The sequence below is a fragment of the Enhydra lutris genome, unplaced genomic scaffold (assembly GCF_002288905.1).
Source record: "Enhydra lutris kenyoni isolate GAN:26980312 unplaced genomic scaffold, ASM228890v2 scaffoldscaffold46, whole genome shotgun sequence".
NCBI classification, from domain to species: Eukaryota; Metazoa; Chordata; class Mammalia; order Carnivora; family Mustelidae; genus Enhydra; species Enhydra lutris.
The window spans coordinates 8,393,671-8,413,676 of NW_019154130.1; the positions used below are offsets into that span (position 1 = coordinate 8,393,671).

General features: G+C 42.8%; 1 protein-coding gene across 6 annotated transcripts in view; it reads right to left on the reverse strand.

Moving 5' to 3' along the window:
• LOC111156404 (HECT domain E3 ubiquitin protein ligase 4) overlaps window positions 1-20,006 on the reverse strand; it is a 183,678-nt gene that overhangs the window by 62,038 nt on the left and 101,634 nt on the right. For 4 of the 6 annotated variants that reach the window (XM_022517269.1, XM_022517272.1, XM_022517268.1 and 1 more), the window contains exons 19-35: window positions 18,988-19,141; window positions 18,373-18,473; window positions 16,584-16,782; window positions 14,327-14,473; window positions 13,118-13,222; window positions 11,859-12,022; window positions 11,049-11,282; window positions 9,833-10,025; window positions 9,316-9,420; window positions 8,748-8,836; window positions 8,216-8,391; window positions 6,316-6,451; window positions 6,057-6,198; window positions 5,784-5,950; window positions 3,584-3,730; window positions 2,547-2,731; window positions 384-537 (exon numbers count right to left, since the gene is read on the reverse strand). In XM_022517269.1, coding sequence (XP_022372977.1) covers window positions 384-537; window positions 2,547-2,731; window positions 3,584-3,730; window positions 5,784-5,950; window positions 6,057-6,198; window positions 6,316-6,451; window positions 8,216-8,391; window positions 8,748-8,836; window positions 9,316-9,420; window positions 9,833-10,025; window positions 11,049-11,282; window positions 11,859-12,022; window positions 13,118-13,222; window positions 14,327-14,473; window positions 16,584-16,782; window positions 18,373-18,473; window positions 18,988-19,141 — 2,598 coding nt within the window. The remainder of the gene's footprint in view (window positions 1-383; window positions 538-2,546; window positions 2,732-3,583; window positions 3,731-5,783; window positions 5,951-6,056; window positions 6,199-6,315; window positions 6,452-8,215; window positions 8,392-8,747; window positions 8,837-9,315; window positions 9,421-9,832; window positions 10,026-11,048; window positions 11,283-11,858; window positions 12,023-13,117; window positions 13,223-14,326; window positions 14,474-16,583; window positions 16,783-18,372; window positions 18,474-18,987; window positions 19,142-20,006) is intronic. The other 2 variants (XM_022517273.1, XM_022517271.1) reach the window with 1 other exon arrangement.

Below are 20,006 nucleotides of genomic sequence, written 5' to 3' on the forward strand. Positions count from 1 at the left end.
ACCTCCACATGTGGTCTTCTTTTTTAAGACACAGCCTGAGAACAAGAGTCAACTACATGTCCTGACCGATTCTCTTGCTATAATGAGGGTAAGGATTTTGGGTTTCTTGATGCAACGGCCTCAACTCGAAAGGCTAGCAGCTGTGACCAGCAAAGTATTAAAGCAAATGGTATTGTTTTATAATGTAGAGATTCACCTAAATGATCCTCGCAGTTTGGAACTACTATTTTCCAGTGATTTTATTCTCCGCTGTTCTTGAAGCAGAAGCTGTCAGAATGGCCTTGTAATTTAGAGGTTTCGAAAGACAATCACCAGCCAAAGGAAACCCAATCATTCGAGAGGAAAGCCACCTCTTCCCACAGCTGTGGCTGGGCCTTCCGTACCTTGAGAGATCATTGAGAAGACTGAGGACATCCTGGAGGGCGTCGTTCCCAGCAGCCTGGTTGCCACAGCACTCGGTTGCTCGAGCAAGGTGGTTGGTGAGAAGGCTGGACACCTGGCGGGCCAGACCTGAGTGTACCGCCTCTGTGGAGCCGCCTTCAGAGTTGAAAGAGAGAGAGAGGGAGAAAGAGAGAAAGAAAGAAAGGGAGAACCCAAGGAAGCCATGGTGAGCCTGCAGGTGTGGTGAGTCCTCCCTCTCAGCCTCCCTACATTAAGCTCTCTTTTTGCCTGATTTTTCTTTAACCTGCTCAGTACTCCATTAGCCATCTAATTAGTGTCTCATTAGATCACTTCTGCACATAAAAAAGGTTAACGATCCAGTGTTGGGGAAAGACTTTTGTTAAGATTGTATTTATTTATTTGACAGAGAGAGACACAGCGAGAGAGGAAACACAAGCAGGGGGAGTGGGAGAGGGAGAAGCAGGCTTCCCACTGAGCAGGGAGCCTGATGTGGGGCTGAATCCCAGGACCCCCGGATCATGACCTAAGCTGAAGGCAGCTGCTTAACGACATGCACCCCGAAAGACATTATTCTCAATGAAAACTGAATATAATTCAAACAAAACAAGGAACATACTTCGATTAACATAGAAGAATCACTTTTTTTTTTTTAACTGTGATCAAGACATCTTGATTTTTAACTCTTACCCCCTCTCTCCTCAAACACAAAAACCTTTCGGGATCTTCCATTTTCACTGTAGTTCCAGAGGTTTCCCCCTCCCAAGCAGCTCTTGTAAAAAGTCACACAAATTAGTTGTCATTTCCTGAACTTCCCATGCTCTCTTGAATCCCTGTGCCTACACACAGTTTTTCGCATGGAAACATTCTTTAACCTGTAAGAATAACTCACATGTCACCTTCTTGGGAAGCTCTGCCTGATCTCTAGCACCGCTGGTCTGGAGGAACCTGTGTGCTGGCCCGGCACTTCGCATGCACCTCAGTTATGGCACTGACCACACCACAATCATTTGCTCATTGGTCTATCTCCCCCCACACCCCATTTCTTACAAGGAAGAGCAATGGCTTGCTCATCTTATGCCTGACTCTCAAGACAACAAAACATACAGCGAATGAACAGATCAGTAACCAAGCTATATACATACGCCTAGGGTGTCATGGAGACATCATCCTTCAACTTTACTTGGATGGATGTATTAACTGGATTGTGGTAATCCTTTCACAATGTAAATACATACATACATACATACATACACATATATATGTATGTATGTATATATATAAAATCACATTATACACTTTTTTAAAAAATCACATTCTAGGGGCGCCTGGCTGGCTCAGCGGGTTAAGCCTCTGCCTTTGGCTCAGGTCATGATCTCAGGGTCCTGGGATCGAGCCCCACATCAGGCTCTCTGCTCAGCGGGGAGTCTGCTTCACCTTCTCTCTCTTTGCCTGCCTCTCCTTAAATCTTTAAAAATCTTAAAAAAAAAATCACATTCTACAATCTAAATTGTATACAATTTGTATTTGTCAGTCATCTGTCAATAAAGCTAAGGGTAGGGGTGGGGAATGATACCACCCTAGAAGAGTACAGTAAGCCAGGAAACTGAGAAGATATCTTCCATGTTCTTTTTGTCAACACTGTAGTCAGTCTCCAAATAAATATTTCTATGAACTGGCTTCATTGCATTTTCAAGTGATACCTCCTAACTACACTTTTACTATCCCAGTTTACATGAGATCCCAGAACTTACTCATCTCATAACTGGAAGTCTGACCCTTTGACCAACATTCTCCCCACATCTCCTCCTCCTAAAATTCCTGGCAACGGCTGTTCTACTCTTGGTTTCTAGGGGTTTGGCTTTTTCAGATTCCACATATAAGGGAAGTCACTCAGCAGCTGTCTCTCTGTGTCCGGCTTATTTCACTGAGCACCACATGCTCTGGGTTAGGATAATCGTTTAATGTCATAGCGTCGCCATAAATTTTCAGAGATGCATGCTGATGAAGAGGCTGTCACAAAATCATTAATTAAACCATCTGGTTATGTAATTTAATATAGCCTTTCTTTCCCCCAGCACAAATCATTAAATAAACGTGTCAACAGAAGAAGTCAATGAATTCTAGAATGGAAGCCTTCTTCTTACCTTCTTCTTTTTCCCATTCAACACAGCGGTTGGCGAGCACCTGGAAAGCTGCCCAGGCCATGGTAGCCACCTTTTGCTTCTTGGTTTGTTTCTCACTGGAGCTGGACTCCGTCTGACTGCTTAGGCTACACAGTCGGTCCATGAGCTGAACGAGGCCACTGCGTACCAGGCACTTCTCTTCACTCCTGGCCAGGAGGAAAGTTCCACACAGTAAATGTCACTGACCAGCCCTCGGGTTTAAGATTCAGGTTATCAAAGGGGCATAAAACGAGTCAGTGTAGTTCTTTCTCTATTACTTAGGATGGTATCATGCATAACTGAACAAGGAAATGTTTCTTTACAATGAGGATTTCCTTCATAAATAAAGAACTTCAAGTTTTGGTTTGTTCATATAGAGTAGCTAAGTAAAAATTGATGGAATCAACTCAAGATTCCCATCTGTAATACAAAAAACTTATGAATTTTATTATTAGGCCACTGAGAAAATAAATGCATTTGTAAAAAGTTTTTGCCAAATATGTTAAAAAATTTTCTAGGGATCTTCTACTTTCCTTCAAACCTCTCCATTTTGACAATGTGATACAGTCCCTATTGGCCAATTCTGATCATGTAGGAAAAATTCAACAATATGGAATTTACGCATAACTTTAGGTGTCTATCAGGAGGTAAGCTTGTTTAATCACAGTGATAGGGTCATTGGACAATCAAAGCCAAAAAACTCCCAATTTTTAAAAATTAAAAAAAAATTTTAATATATATATATTTAAAGATTTTATTTATTTATTTGACAGACAGAGATCACAAGCAGGCAGAGCAGCAGGCAGAGAGAGAGGGAAGCAGTCTCCCCACTGAGCAGAGAGCCGGTTGTGGAGCTCAATCCCATGACCCAGGGATCATGACCTGAGCCCAAGGCAGACACTTAACCAATTTGAGCCACCCAGGCACCCCCACCCATTTTTTTAATTTAGAAATATTTTTATTTAAGCAACCGCACTGCAGTGTAACTTACCCACATTATGAAGCATTGCCTTCCTTACCTGGTGTAAGGTATGGTACACAAGAGTCCGATGCTATTTGCACACGCGATAGGGTAACGAGCACACAGAGATACAACAGAGGTCATGGTCTCCCCGAAGGCTTCCTGGACCTGCTCCACCATCCCACCACAGGTTAGTTCTTCAATTCTATGAAACAGAACCAAAGCGAAGGTTACTTGAACCATGTAAGAAGAGTGAACATAAGAGCAGAGTGTTCTTCTGAGAAACCCAAGAGTGTCTAGAGGAATCGAGAACTGAAGGGATCTTGGAGATCACCAGTGTTTCCCAGACTGCAGGACCACAGAAGACTATCGGGCAGCATATCTAAAGTTGCCTCAAAGACAATGCCCACACTCTAGAAAAGTCTGGGGAATTTGAGGCTAAGTCAAGTCAAGCAGGGCTCCCTACCAGGACAACTCGGAGCCTTACAAGGTTAAAGTCCACAGTATCTCTAAGGGCAAGAGAATGATACTCCACATTACCCGAATGCATTTAATAAGGAAACCATCTGAAACACATCTATAATATCCTATGCAGCACTGAGTTCTATAAATGCAATTGTACTCATGACAAAATCAAGGCCCAAGTAGATTAACTAAGTGTCCTTTTCAAGTCCACACTGTGATTATTAGCAGAGTATGAGAATCCAACTGATAGAAGATTTTCCTAATGTAAACACACTACCTGGGGTAGATTCTACAGCGATTAATATTAGTTTAAAACTGGAACTCTCCGGATTTACCTACAAGGATATGCTACAGAATACTGTTTATATAGTAAAAATAAGTAAATAAAATCTAAGGTTGGAAAATCAGGATTGAATCTGAGTAAAGGTGCAGGAATAGGACGCAGTGCTATGCAAACTACTAAAAACATTACAGGGGCTGTCTATGGTTTGAATAAAGACAGAACAGATACACTAGAATGTTAACAGGTTTTATCTTAAGGTGCTGGATTTACAGGCGATTTTTACTTTGTACTTTGGGATTTTCTGCATTTTTTAAAATGTCTGACATGACATTACTAACCGAGGGGAAAAGGAAAAATGCTGCCAGGGTTGTGGAGAAATATTCTGGAAGTGAGTTGTGGTGGCCAGTGTTATTCACTGTGTCTCCTGGGCACCCCTCTGGTTGGGTGAGCATGTGAAGGGGACAGACAGCTTTTGAGATGGCGGTCCCTTCCTCTAACCCAGGCTCTCCGGGATTACCATGACTGGGGTGCACCTGTGCTGGACATGAGCAAGAACTGAAGTCCTGTTTTGTAAACCAGAGGTTTTGGAGAGTTTTGTTTCCAAACAGTAACCCGGCCTTTCCTGATTGATACAGAAATTTCTCAAGATATTCACGTTACTCTTAGTTAACACATTTTCCTTCAGCCACTGCTCTCTGCTCACTGGCCAGAATTTCTCAAAGAGCTATCAGGAGACACAAGTAGCTCTAGGCAATTCTAGTCCAGGACCTGTAGACAAATGCCCTTTCTATTTCTACCTGAAGATCCTGGAAGCCCGGTAGGGAATAGTATAGAAAAACTCCTCACCAGTATGTTATAAAACCTTCTTCAAAGTTCATATCTACAATTACGTTTTTAGAAATTGATCCAGTAAGAATAAGCACAAAAGTACACAAAAATACAAGCATGACTATACATCAGTAAAACAGAAAAAAATGTTTCATGTGTCCATGAGGAGCCATGTGTCCACCAGGAGGGGAGGAGTTAAGGAAGACATAGCCATCCACACCTGGAGGTCCATGAGGTTCTTCAAAACTATTAAACCAGAACTACATGCATTGACATGAAAAGACAGATATATCCAAGATACAATGAATAAAACAATTCCCATGGCAGTGTTATATTACAGAATAATACAATCTGAATTAGGGGGAAAAAATCATACATATACACACATCTGTGTACAAAGAGAATTACACAGCCATTTGTGGGTGTGTTGCTGATACAAGCAGCTCTTAGGGACAGGATGGGATCCAGGAGAGGAAGGGGAGTAAAGAGACTTCTGCTTTCTGCCACATATGCTGACGTTGTTACAAAATTGTGGAACACTAAAAAAAATAAAAATATGATATTGTAGGGGAAAACACCAGTAAATACTGCTGTCTATGATCTGGCTTCAAGAGTCATCTTTGGAATGAAGGCCTTTTGCCCACCCTGGTCAGGATGGTATGAACTACGAGAAATAACTGACCTGGGTCCTCCCTGCAGGACCATAGTCACCGGACCCACGAGGTGGGTCACGCCCCCGACGCGCACAGCGGCCGTAAGCAATTCCCGCATGTGCACCAGCGCCTGCCTGCGAGTATTTCCCCGCCGCCACCGCGTCTGTGCGGCCAGAAGAAAGCTGCTGCTGGACACCTGAAAGGCATGAGAAGGAAGTCCACTTGACTCCTGGGGACTGTCACAGTCCCCCGCCCCGTGCTGCCAGGTGCTATTCCTCTGTAGTCGGCAAAACGCGACCTACGGCTTGGTCAGGGTTGGTGCCGATGAAAGCAAACAGCTGTCCCAGCAGGACGCTGTAGGTGGGCTTGTCCCTGCTGTCCTCAATGGCCAGTGACTGCAGGAGGGTAAAGGAGCTGCTGCGGTGGCTGGTCACGTGGCGCCGCCTACAGGAAAACCAAACGGAGCAAGATCACGAAACAAGACCCTCAACTTGGGGAGTGAGCTCTGATGAAGGTGTCGGGCGGCACGTGGGCATCCAACCTTGGCCAGTAGCCAGTTACCTCTGATTTGCTCTGGTAAATTCCAAATCTTCATTACCAATCATTTCCAGATCAGAAGGAGCCGACATGCTGCGAAGAAAAACAGGCTGCCGCACAGCGTGAGATATCACCTTTGTTTCTGACGCTGATTTACAAGCTGGAACAGAAAGGAGTAAGAACGTTGGCATACATGCCGTCTGGTTTGTAAGGACAGCCACAACAGCTATGCTACTAGACTAAGGGTATCTTCGCTTTCTAGGAGAGTTCATCCACCAAACCAGCTAGCACAGCACGCTGACGATTTTTAGGCCCATTTTTAAAAACCTAGATATTAGGGTCAAAAATTATTTCAGTTTGAAAAACTGGAATATTTTATTATATTTGGATGGAAAAAAAGGCTGCAAGATTCATTCGATTTCATCACCTCTCAACCTTCACCCTCATATAAGCATTCTAAAAAGCCAGAGAGGACAGAGAAAGTCATTTCTAGAATCAAAAATTCCTTAATTCAAATAAATCCAAATCCATTTTTCTTTTCCAGAGACAGCCTCTCCTCCCCCCCTTGAATCCTAGATTTATTTAGCTGACTTACTGACATTTGGTGGCACCTTAGCTTCGATCAAGTTGGTGTGAGTAAATATCACACTTGAGCTAGACTCTGACTGGGCCTTCCTTAGCACTACCCAGGGAAATGGTTGTAATTACAAAAGAACACTTTGATGAAAGATGACAAAACTATATATAAAGATCATCCAAGGAGGAAAAAAAAGTAGAGAAGAGGTTATCTTGACTCTGTCTTAAGAATGGTTAGGCAGCTGGGGCGCCTGGGTGGCTCAGTGTCTGCCTTCGGCTTGGGTCATGATCCCGGGATCCTGGGATGGAGCCCCGCATTGGGCTCTCTGCTCAGCAGGGAGCCTGCTTCCTCCTCTCTCTCTGCCTGCCTCTCTGCCTACTTGTGATCTCTCTGTCAAATAAATAAATTTTTTAAAACCTTAAAAAAAATGGTTAGGCAGGTTCAGTCTAAAAACATCATTTTTGAAGATGTTATTGCTCAGCAAACTATTGGTTCATGGTCTCTGATGGCAACAGCCTCTTGGAAAACATCATCAGCCTCACTGAGTGGTTAAGTCTTTACATGGGACCTTTAATCAACCAAGGCCTCGTGGCCAGGGACACGGTCAGCAGACAATCTCGGTATGTGATCATACTGTAGGCTCGGCACACTGCCCCCGATGTTCTCAGCAAATGGTCTCCTTTCACTAGGGTCAGAAACCTGAATCACCCTAGACTTCTCTCCTTCCTGTGTGAGGGGAGCCCTGTGCACTCAGCTGGGATGAAAACAGGTTCGTCTGCTTAGCAGTGTCCATCAGGCTATGGGGTTTGATAACACGGAGTCTCATGTTTACTCATCCCGCTCTCTCAAGACAAGAATTAACAACTGTCATTATGGGCTATGCTCGGTGCTGGGGATCCAGCTTCAGAAAGAAAGCTCATTGACTTCTCTGAGAAATGGCCTTTCAGGCTAACAATTAAAACGTGACCAGGAAAATAGTGAAAATTCATGTCAGAAGGTTGCACATAATTACTAAAGGTGCGATGCAAACTCAGTTTTAAGAGGAAAATATGATGCACTACAAGATTCACAATGTTGACTCTCTAATTAGACGTGCTACTAGGAGAATGACAAGCCATAAACTAAAAGTAAGGGGCATTAGATTAAAAAAACACATGTCACTGGGCTCCCAAGAAAAACTGAATGAGGCAGGTGGGGAGGTAGCCCTGACGTTCAACTGACTTACAAACCACCACCTGAACTCAACGCAAAGTCTGTTTTTGGCTTTGAGTATGAGATCTCAAAATCTATGAGAGAAATCTATGAGATGGAATAGCGCAGAGCGCCTGCACGGGGTTGGCTTTGTACCTGGTGTTTCCGCAGGGGTCCCCGAGATGCTTCTTGTGAGGCTGGACTGGGTCGCGATGGTGACGTGCAACAAGAGCTCGGCTCGGTTCATTAAGCTCTTCACTAAAGTCTTCGTTTTAGCCAGTGGGTGCGAGGGTTTCTGAATGAGAGAATTCACTTCTTGTAGGAACTTCTCCCTATAAAGAAAGGCTGATGTGCATTTAGTCGTTCTCACGTTCACCAAAACCAATGTTCTTTAATGACAAAGGATACAACAAATAGAGGGAAACGAAGCAAAAGAAACCTGATAAATATCGCTCCCTTGCCCCTAGCTGAGAGAGCGGTGCTATAAATGCACCAATTTTAGTTCCTTTGGCCCAGTTTCGGTTGCCTGTATGCTAACTTTTGAAGGCCAAAATCCAAATTTCCAAGTTTGCAAATGAGTTCCAACTCAAATATTTAGTGAATGTGTACGATTTTTAAAAAATCTTCACATCTTGTCTTAAGCATCAAGGCAGTAAATCAGCTTTACACAGTTATTAACATCACTAACCTCAGTGACAGGACCATGTTTTCAAGATCATTTCCATCAAAGGAGACTTCTTTCATTGAACACAAAAGTTCTAGTTCTTTCATTTTGTTCTAAAGAAGGAAAAATCAAGAAAAGATGGTAGGTAGGATCTGCAAAAAGTGGCTTTTACTGTTCATGTCGAAAGAACAGAGAATTTCGGGGGGGGGGGAACAATACACCACCTCTGGTCCACATTTCTATGCCAGAGCACATCTGTAAGTTATTCTTTGATATTTTAAGGATTACAAATGGCATCGAGTACTTTCTGGGGACTTCCTCAGTGCTTATAACTGCTCTTCATTTCCTAAAGCTTGCCAGCAAAATTTGATGATGGTAAAACTATCAATCAGTTAAAAACAACTAATAATTTGTACTTGTACTGTTGATATGTTGATCTAATCAATTTTATTCAACCTTTGTAAAGAATGGGTACGTTTTGGCGTGGGAAACATTTTAACAGGTAACACTATTTGGTTTCCTTCCCTCCCCCCCCACACGCCTTTGCACTGTAAATACCAGTGCCCCAGTGAAAATCACACAACTTGCTCACCTCATTGAAATGGTAATCATAGAAGAAAGGCACGTCGTTCTCCAGCTTCCCCTGCATGGCCTCATCGACCTCGCTTTGCCATTTCTGCTCCAATTCTGCAACACTCTGATAGATATATTAAAAAAAATAAAACAACGTGAGAAGAGATGTAAAATAAAAACAAGTACACTCTGCAAATTTAGAAATTTTAGTCCTAACTTTTTAAAACTTTTTTTTAATAATACTCTTTTTAAAAAGATTTTTATTTATTTATTTGAGAGAGAGACAGCGAGAGAGGGAACACAAGCAGGAGGAGTGGGAGAGGGAGAAGCAGGCTTCCCGCCGAGCAGGGACCCCAGTGCGGGGCTCGATCCCAGGACTCTGGGATCATGACCTGAGATGAAGGCAGACGCTTAACAACTGAGCCACCCAAGCGCCCTTTCAGGTCATTTTTTAAACTTCATTAAATTTCTAGGAAAGAATTTAATGTGAGAGATTAATGTGTGAGAGAAGTCTAAACACACTGGCCTTCACTTACCTGCAGCTGTCTCTCCATGGCATTGAGTTTCTTGAAGGTCTCTCCCATAATTTTACACAGTAAGTCGTATTCTTCAGCATGTTCTTCTTGATACTGGAAATTTATTAGGGACTGCAGTGCATCAACCAAGTTCAAGTGCTTAATAACACAGGATACTACCATTTCCTCCATCACATCTGGCTGAATCACTTCTCTGTGATTACAACAGAAACTAGTCAGATAGATGCCAGGCTCTCAAATTACTAATCCTGTATTCAATAGGCTCAAGAGTGTATAGGCTTTGATGTAAATATATTAAATATTCACCACAACTTCTTTATTACAATAGAGAAGCATGAACATTATGATGGCTTTCATACCAAGTTGGCAATAATTTAATGTTTAACTGACAAAACTGATGTCAGCTGATAAAGTGAGAACCAAACTTAAAGAGACTCCATTTTCTTTAATTTTATATTTTGAGCTAGAGTCATATTAAAGCTGGAAGAGGTCTAAGACTAACAAAAGATCTTTGGAACCATTTATGTGTCAATTAATTTTACACAATATCATGTCTTGTGGTATTTCGTACATATGGATGTTGGGCTGAAAAGGAATTGCGTTTCTGTATTTTTCACTTTAAATTTCAACTATCCTTAAATTTTTTTCTCTCTGAAATGGCCAATCATGCTTCAGAAGACAGGGCAGAGGCTACCAAACAGACTTTAAACAAGAATACCACAAAGCCATTTGTAAGTGCAAGACCTCACACTCCAGATTAAAGACCCCTCACCATCTCTTTCTGGACTAAGGAAACTGAAAGTTGAGGACAAGCAGACAAGTCAAACCACCTGAGAAAAATCTAGAACTTGTCAAACTTTAGCATGCCTCAGAATCCTACAGAAAACTTGTCAAAACCTTAATTACTGGACCCCATCCTCAGAGGTTCTGATCCCACAGGTGTGAGATGGGGCCCAAGAGCTAACAAGGGCCCACGTGGTGCTATTGCTGCTGACTGGGGACCCACACCTTGAGACCCAATGGCGTGGAATGTCACCTGGGTCGGGGTTGGGGAAAGGGGGCGGGATACTATGGTTAGTGTTCATTAAGTAAATATAAAATTAAAGGTTCAAAAAAAAATTAAAGGTTCATTAGAAGGAGAAGAAATTTACCGCCTTCCATTGTTTAAACTTTTTTTTTTCCAATGGGAAAAATAACACACTATTTAGAAACATACTTTATACTTGGTCTGAATTGAGGTCTAGCACGCCCAGAAATTTCCCTGAGCTTTATCATGATTCCTGGAGGAAGCCTGATCCGGGGCAGGTCAAAGTAGTTTCCAACAGGAGGCACGAGGACGTCAGAGGGGTAGGTGAATTCTCTGTCTTCCTCGATGGTCAGTGGCAGTGGGGACGGACTTGGAGTAAGGGCAGGAGAGATCACGCCATTGGCCTCCACCTGCCACTGGCACCTGAACAGACAGAAAAGAGGCTCCTTCATTTCCTCTTCCACCTGGAAAGCTACTTAAAGCTTGCAGATACTTCAAACATATGAAGGATCACATCACGTGTTAAGCATTCATCAAACATTCTCCAGAGGCTAAAGGAACATGAGCATTATATGAAACCACATCTTTGGGAATCTACCTCCTCCCCAACATTTTATTATGAAAAATTTTAAATATACAGAAAAGTAGAAAGCATCCCATGGGTAATGTCCAGATACCCACCTCCTAGATTCTAGAATAAACATGTTGATAGGTTTGCTTTATCACTCATCTACTCAACCTTCTGGGGATCCTCTAATTTAATTATGCAATATGTGGGTTGGAGAAAAGCTTAAGCATTCAAGGCTGTAATTTCAAATTCAGTCAAGTAAGGGCCGGGAGGCACTTCGGTATAATTTTCACCTTCTTTCTTAATGACAATAACACCCATGGGATTGTCAGGCAGTCTGCGCAACGAGCTGGGAAATGGACTAGGAGTAGCTTTCCACACGAAGTCCTTTTTCCTTTGTGAGCAAAACTAGCCCTATCTGAGCCTTTTACCTTTGTAAAAGTTTGGACCGCAATAGCTCCTGACAGGCTTCTTCTTCTTTGGTAATTTCTGGTCCATTGTACAGGATTCTCAACATGGAACAAGCTAACACAGACAGACCTAAAGCCAGGTCTACCAGAAAGGGCAAGCCTCCCGACACATCCTCCGACGACTCCTACAACGCAGACAGGGGCAAACCACACGGGTCAGTGTACACAGCGGAGCTTCCGCACCTGGGCTGCACCACGCTGTGACGTCCCTGACCACAGGGGCTCACAGAGCAGCAGCGCGTGTCACTGCTATGGGACACAGGGACTGTCCCCAACACCATGAGGAGAAAGACGGTGGCAGGGGGCAATGACCACAGAGTGAAGTCTCAACACAATTCTGGAGAGAGAAGAGCTGGTAAGACTCCATATTAGAGACAGCACAGATCTCATGCAAGATTCTTTGGCTGGATTCCTCTCTGCCGTGCCTATCCAGGTGTAAGTCATGGTTCTGTTTTGTCACCTCCATCCTGTGCTCAAACCAAGATGCTGTCAATCCCTTATACTGAATTCATTCAACAAACATCTGAGCATATCATTCTAGGTGCTTGAGATACAGCAGAGAAAAAGATTCCTGCCCTCACGGAGCTTTCATTCTAGCAGACGGTTCCACTCTAGAGTGTGTTAGGCTGGCTAAACTCGAGCAATCTCCAAGTCTAGAACAGGCTTCACAAATCAGGCAACTCAAGGGGTTAGAAGAACTACCACTCGTGCCCCCCCCCACCCAAGGGAAAAGAATTTATGTAGATTGCTGGGGGAAGTAACTATTTGGCACCGCTAAAAGGAGTAGACTAAACCCATATACAGCATATAACATGGGTAATTAAGCAGAGACAGACCTAGACTAGCAAGATGAGCCTTTGAGAATAGAATGAAAATCTGATCCCACTATTCTAAAAACCCAGAATCCCAGTGCTTGCTTCCACTAGGTGTTGGAGTCTTCTTCGCCCTACGGAAAGATGCTGGAGGCAGATCACCTCTCCAGGCTTTGAAGACGGAGCCTCTAGCAATGGATCCTGTCTGCGCTGCCAAATGGATTTTAGGTCACAGCTAGTTTTATTCCACGAGACTACTACTTATGATAGTCTAGGAATGCCAAATGGAAGAGATGGATGAAACCGCAGCTCATATTCTGCCCTGTTTCCAGGGCAAATATGAGGTATGTAACCAAGGCACACGGGAGAAAGTACATGATGCCCACAGCAGTGGTTAGATTCAAGTACCTGAGCGCGAACTGTGCAAGCAAAGCCCCACATAGCTTTATCGGGAGTGTTGTGTTCACGGCCACTTCTCATTTCAAAGGAGAAGGTGACTGTATCTCCTTCCACCTTAAAATTTAAGGGGGGGGAAAATACACTTTAAAAACAAGACACATGATTTTCAAGAGAGCAATGAATTTCAGAGATTTACTTTCAAAAGGACCACTGCAATATTTCACTCCTTTTTCTCAATCGCTTGACTCAAATTCCATCCCCTCTCATCTGGACACCAAGCTCTTGGGGGGTCTCTCCTGACGAGGTAGGCTTGGGGATGGGGCATCTGTGAAATGGGCCATGACTGCCCAACAGCGGGATCGGAGTAAAGAGTAAATCCTGAGCATAATTTAAATAAATCCCTCAGACTTCTACTCTCTCTGCCCTCCCCCTGTCCACTTCACCACCTCACTCGTGCTGGTAAGGTAGGCAAACAGCCAGTATCTTTAAGAACACAGAGTGCTGGAAGACCTTGCTCTGTATTACAGAACCAACACCACGAGTAAGAAACAAAGTGTAGGAAATGAAACAATGATTACAAGTGTCCTGCTGATGTGGGTTTGGATACATCCAGTCTAGACGCCTGGATGTAACTTGCTGTCTGTGGCTGAATTAAAGAGGGTACATAATGCATTTGAGATCAAGGCTCCAAGAACGGACTTCGGAGCAGTTTTCAGGTTTTAGTCGGCGTTTCAGTTCATAATCATATTCTAGGTAGGTATGTTATTGTTCCAGGGCCCAGATTACAAAGCGATTTGAGAATGGATCATTAGTACTGCTCCAAAGGCCCACACTCATTTTGAAAACACTGATTCTACATTTTTAAACTGCAATGGCCCTGTGTTTTAGAATACCCATCACAGGAGAGGGCAGAGAAGAAGCAGGCTGGAAGAACTAGCGGGCCATTTAATGCACAGGGAAGGAAATGCTGTGAGCACTCAGTCCCTGGAGAATAGATCCTAGCTCCGGAGTGGACAGGGGTCCGAGGCCCTGAAAGTCAAAGAACGGTCATTCTGAATGAGGCAGTTGAGTTTCCAGGCCTGGCAAGATAGCCCCATCTCAACAAAAGCACCCATGGACAATTCTTTCTTTTTCTGGAATTAGAGTTAATACTTGGGCCCAGAGGGAATGGGAGTTCATTTTTCTTTTCTAGGAAGTGGATCTGACTGGATACCATACCTTCACCAAGTCTTTGGGCCAGCCAGTTCCTAAGACACTACGGCTGCCATATCCCAGTGTGTTGCCTCCATACTCAGCAACCTTCCTACTGTTTGTGTTAGGCCCCGCATATATCACCAACTTCAAAACAGAAAATATACTGTTAGACTGTAAAAGAAAAACAAAAACAACATCTACAAATAAAAAGGCTGCAAAAAAATGTTTGTTTAAAAACACATTTATAACCAGGCACTGGTGTCATTATTATAGAGCTAATATTCCCTGATTTTTAAGGTACAACTGATACTAGTTTGGGTACGACAAATATTGCCAAATATTGCTTGGGGGACCTCACATTAACATAGTTCTATTTGGCTATTATACATATATGTTTTAAGTAGTTATTTTAATGCTAAGTCATGACATTTAACTCATTAATAACAGGTACAGTTTGCCCCGTTAAGTCCTCCCCCAAGTTGATAAAGTGAGCAAATACAGATGGAAAAATGGCTATATCTAACACAAAAAAAATAAAGGCAAAAACAAATAAAACACACACACATACACAAAAACCAAAAAGTCAATGAATGAGGATTTTAAAAAATGCAACAAATTGAAAACAAGCCATATATCTTTAGAATGTTGCTTAATGGTATAAAAAGAAAATGACACAAATTTAGGCCAGAAAGGGGGCTGCTGCTTCTTGGGTCAGCTTTCGCGTGTCAATATTTTTCTTCAATAAAGGTTATTCATTTAAATCCAATTAACCAACTTTCTAATATGCAAGAGAAACATTTAGAGGTCATTTGGCATTCAAATACTTCCGCTGGAAGAATGAGGCTCTGGGTTCCGTAAATTCCAAATCTGTCTTTGAACATGTACTCTGACCACCTCTGACCGCACAAGAGAGCTCAGTGTGGATCCAGAAGCTACACTTCTAACCCTTGACATGTATCATGGTGTGCTCTCTTACCCTGTTGGATCTTTGCTGACCCCAACCAGGGACCACTGGAAAAGTAAATGTTACTTTTTTTTAATCTGTGGAGTACGTCTCCCTGTACCTCCACATTGAACACTGATGCCCATTGCAGATGCTGGCTAGCATACGTCAGAAGATGCAAATTACTGGTTTTTAAAGGAGAAACAAAATGACACCGACTGATATGCCCATCTCTCCATTTCTATTTTAAACAGTCATAGCATTTTAATGTAGGAAATGGGGGTAGCTGATGACAGGAGCTATAAAGTGCCATCAGGGGCAGGCAGATGGCAGGAGATTTATTCTCTGAAAGGCCTACCAAAGACCGTTTTCTAAATTCCCTTGCCTCCAGCTAAAGTGATTTTTGGAAGCAAACCTTAAACCCCTCTGGATACCTGGGAGTCTTCACTGTCCTAAAAGATGATGGGAAAGAGGATTCTATAATTTGCTCAGTGATACGTTTCACCATCTCCGAGTATATACTGTTAAGAAGTCCTTTATTTTTCACTTACTAATCTTCCTGGATGGGATTTCAGATCTCTGCCCTTATGCAGTTCACAGAGATGACAGATAGCTAACAACAATCTACATAAAAGTAGTCCTATATATGTACAAGGCTATTTGATAATCCTTCAGCTGTTCTCATACAAGGTTATGTGTCACAAGTTCATTCACCTTTCCTCCTAAGTACAACATGGCAGTTTGCACAGAAAAAGAAAAAAAAAAAAAAAAAACCCACAACCTACAACCCCTCAAATGTTTCCTTTCATTTAAAATTATTAAGTCACTAGGTTGGAAACTATTCTTTCTCAAAATCTACATGGGCCTAGAGGTGCTGACAACAACGAAAAAATAATTTAAATAAAAGTAAAATAGATCCTAGTATATCTGAAACTTCTAAAAGGGCACCTTCTCCCAAAGAATACATGAAGCCCCAGAAATGGGCAGTAAGAACTTTCTAGATAATGGACATCACCTGTCTACAGGAATTCCAAGCATAGAAAGAAGGGAATAGGTAAGCAGTAAGGAAAACTTTCTCCGACTCAGATCTAAACTTTTGAAAGGTTACGGAAGTACACTTTCAACGTGTCATGAAAATGCAGTTCTTGGAGCACAGAGGTGCTGGTTCTTTCGTTCCCCACCCGCTACCCTTCAAGGCATATCTTAAGAAAGTTCTCCAAAGAGACATCTGCAGACAGAAATAAGTCAAGAATGGTGACCAGGAGCAAAGAAAAATAAGAAGCATCTAAGAAATCAACTTATTGGAGGTGGAGCCAGTACTAAGCCAGTCTTGCTTACTTTGTCATAGTCATACTGTGAGGAGCATCTGCTGTCGAATCTAAGGTACAGGCAGCGAGCTCCTGGGATGTGGACAGTTTCTTTAAATTTATAGTTGTCTCTGACAGGGTGGACTGTTTCCACAGTCTTTCCAGCAGCCCATGGAGCAGGAATCTTTAAACCAGTGAGAAAGCCTGGCTCTTCTTTCTCTTCCAGCATCCTAAAACCAGACAAAGAGAAAGGGATTTAGCTTAGCAGCAAGGAGAGGAAAAAGGAGACACACACACAGTCAAACATAGAAGATTTATATGTCACTTTACTTTTCCACATCCTTTCGGATTGTAAATGCTAGGTATCGGTGGCGATCAGAAACATTTACAAAACTCCCATATTTAAGGCTCTTTTTCCTTTTTGTTGTTAGGCAACGTATTTGCATTTTTCCCCTCTTTTCAAGAAGGAAAGCCCAATTCCTATCCAGGAAAGGACCTCACCAGCTCTCATTTCAAGTTACTCAGGAAAAAAAAAAAAAAGATGCTACAAGATTGGTCACTTTCCAAATCCCATGGGATTAGTATCCGGCCCTATCAAGGTCCCTTTTGTTGGTATCCCAGTGTCGATTGTTGAAGACTCCATGAGTCTATGTGCCTGCTTTTTATTGTAATTTTTACTAGGAAAAGTGCCTTCGAAGTCCTTTTATCTACTGGAATTAAACTTTCAAGGACTTCACAGCCCAAGGCTGTGGCATACAAACTCCTACAACCAACACTTAGCTGTTGTGGAATGAATTCTTTTCTTTCAGCTCTGCCCAAGCCAACATGGTGGCCACTTAGTCAACTGTGGCCATTTAAACTGCATCTGAATTAAATACAGTTGAAACTTCAGTTCTAGATCACACCAGCCACACTGATGGTTGTATCAGTAACAGCATGCGGCTGTGGCAGGTGGTTCTGGACAACAAAGTCACAAAGTTTAGTCACTGCACGAACCTCAGCTGCATAGCTCCCTGCTCTAGAGAAATGGAAAATCGTTCCTATCTGATCAGTGCTTTTAAAGACAGCTTTAAGATATAATCGACATGTAAGAAACTGCACATATGTATATACAAATGAAGTTTCCTCCTCCTTCCTGGTAATCGAGGCAATAACTTTTTGCTTTCTATCACTAGAAATTAATTTGTATCTTCTGGAGTTTCACATATATGGAATCATACAGTATGTACTTGTGGGGGGATCTGGTTTCTTCCACTCAGCGTAAGGATTCTGAGATCCACTCCTATTGTGTGTATCAACTGTCCACTCCCTTTTCTTACGGAGTAGGACTCCATCATACGAATATATTGCAATTCGTTTATCCATTCACCTGCTGATAGACACTTGGGTTGTTTCTTGTCTTGGGCTACTCTAAGGCCGTTCTGAGCCTTCATACACAAGTCTTTGTAAGAACCTATGCTTTCTTCTCTCTTGTGTGAGTACCCAGAAGTGGAAGAGCTGGGTTGTGTGGTAGGTATATGTTAAACTTTGTAAGCAACTGTCAAACTATTTGCCAAAGTCGTAATATTTTACATCTCCATCTATGGTACATGAGAATCTGTCAATCTCCAATCTCTTGGATCTGTGGGGAATTTACTCTAACCTGGTCCTAGAAGTCTACAAAGCAATTCTATAATTATCTGCAAAACGTTGACCCTAGAGTCTCTCTTTTTTTTCCAGTTACGTAATCCTTGCTAAAAATCAATGTTGTAAAAGGAGAACTAGGCTTTCACCAGAAGAAAACAAGGCAGGGGTTCCTGCAAGGAAGCAGCATCTTTCACCTCTCATCGGGGAACAGCCTGCCCTTCTGGTCTGATGCACCACATGGGGAACAGCCCACCTCGGCAAAAACTGGACACTGGGTTTTAAGCAGCAAAGCCGTCTGAAACACAAAACCATCGTCATGTCTTAAAGTGCTTACTATCAGGTATCTGCATGGTACTGAGCCATATTTAGAATTCTCACTTTAGTCATCTTTTTACAACCCTTGTCTGCCCTCCTTCACGAAGAAACGCTTTGCTATTCAGACCACTTAACACCATTTCATTCCATGCTGGAATGGCACGTATCCTTTCTATCAGTCCCCAGCAGCTGGCAAGGACTCAGGAGACGGAGCACGATGGGAAGATCTCAGCAGCATCGTAGCTCAGCATTTTTACAGCAGCCCGGCAGTCTGTACTTGCTGTGAGACTACAGTAAGTAATTCAAACAGACGTGTTTTCCCTTAATATTTCAGTGTATTTCTAGGACACGATATTTCTCCTCATTCCACTATTATTCCCCTTGGCTTCCAACAGACATGGTTATGTCTACTCGGCCTTCAATAAACGCATGCGGCCACAACGTGAAGTGGGTCGGCCAAAGAGCCGCTCGCTTTGGCACACGGAGGGTCATACCTGGCTGGTATAGAGGACCAGCTGCACTAGCTGAGGCATCAGGGCATCGGCCATGGTCAGAGTCTGTAAATTTGGATGCATCAGCGAAGTCAGTAGCACTGGAAGAAGGTGACCAAGCATAGTAGCCTTAGTAACTTGTTCCAAGCCTTTTAACCTATAAAAGGTTCAAGAAAACACATAGCTTAAGCAATTCCTAATCACATGGTGAGGCACCCATCATCTTTCTCCAACAAGTTCTCTTAAACTGCATTTCCGTGAACTGCTTGAGCACTTACGGCTGTACAAATCAGTCCACAAATGTCCCACCTTCCACCGCTGAGGGAGAGGGAGACGACAGACATCTAGTAAGACGTTTCACCTTCAAGCTGTGGTTTTGCTACAAAAGCTGACACGGTGCATTTCACAGCACCTCTGAAGCACTTTATAATGGGCTTCTAAAATACAAATGGCTACTCTAGGTAGTTACCACGTGCAAAGTTCCCTTTGGCTGTGGTGCCACAGGGGGCTGTGCTACACAGAGTCTCTGACACGGGAGAAAGGAACTGGCTACAACACAGATTTTTCATTTGTTTTTAAAATCACGTGACCTCCCATTTTATTGAGATAAAATTGAGATAGAAGGCTGTATAAATTTAAGGTGTATAACATAATTATCTGACATATGTCTACACTGTAAAATGATTACCTAAAATCACATTCTTAATATCCCAATCCTCTGCTAGAAGAATTAAGGTATGTGACTCACCCAAAGAAAAATGAGGGTTATGTAAATTCTCCGATGCTACTTAGGATACTGGGATTGGAACAAGAAGCAGACCTCACATCAGGCTCTCAAGACCGTCCCTCCCCCACCAGGACAAATCTGCACCGTGTGCCAGCAGAGTGGGCTCCACCGTGTGTTAACAAACCCCAGTGCAATGCCTATCTGGGCTATACTGTCCCCAATTCCAACCTGGCCACCTACTCTCTGGGAATGGGTAAGAAACAGGGACACGGGGACAGACAGGCCTACAGGAAGA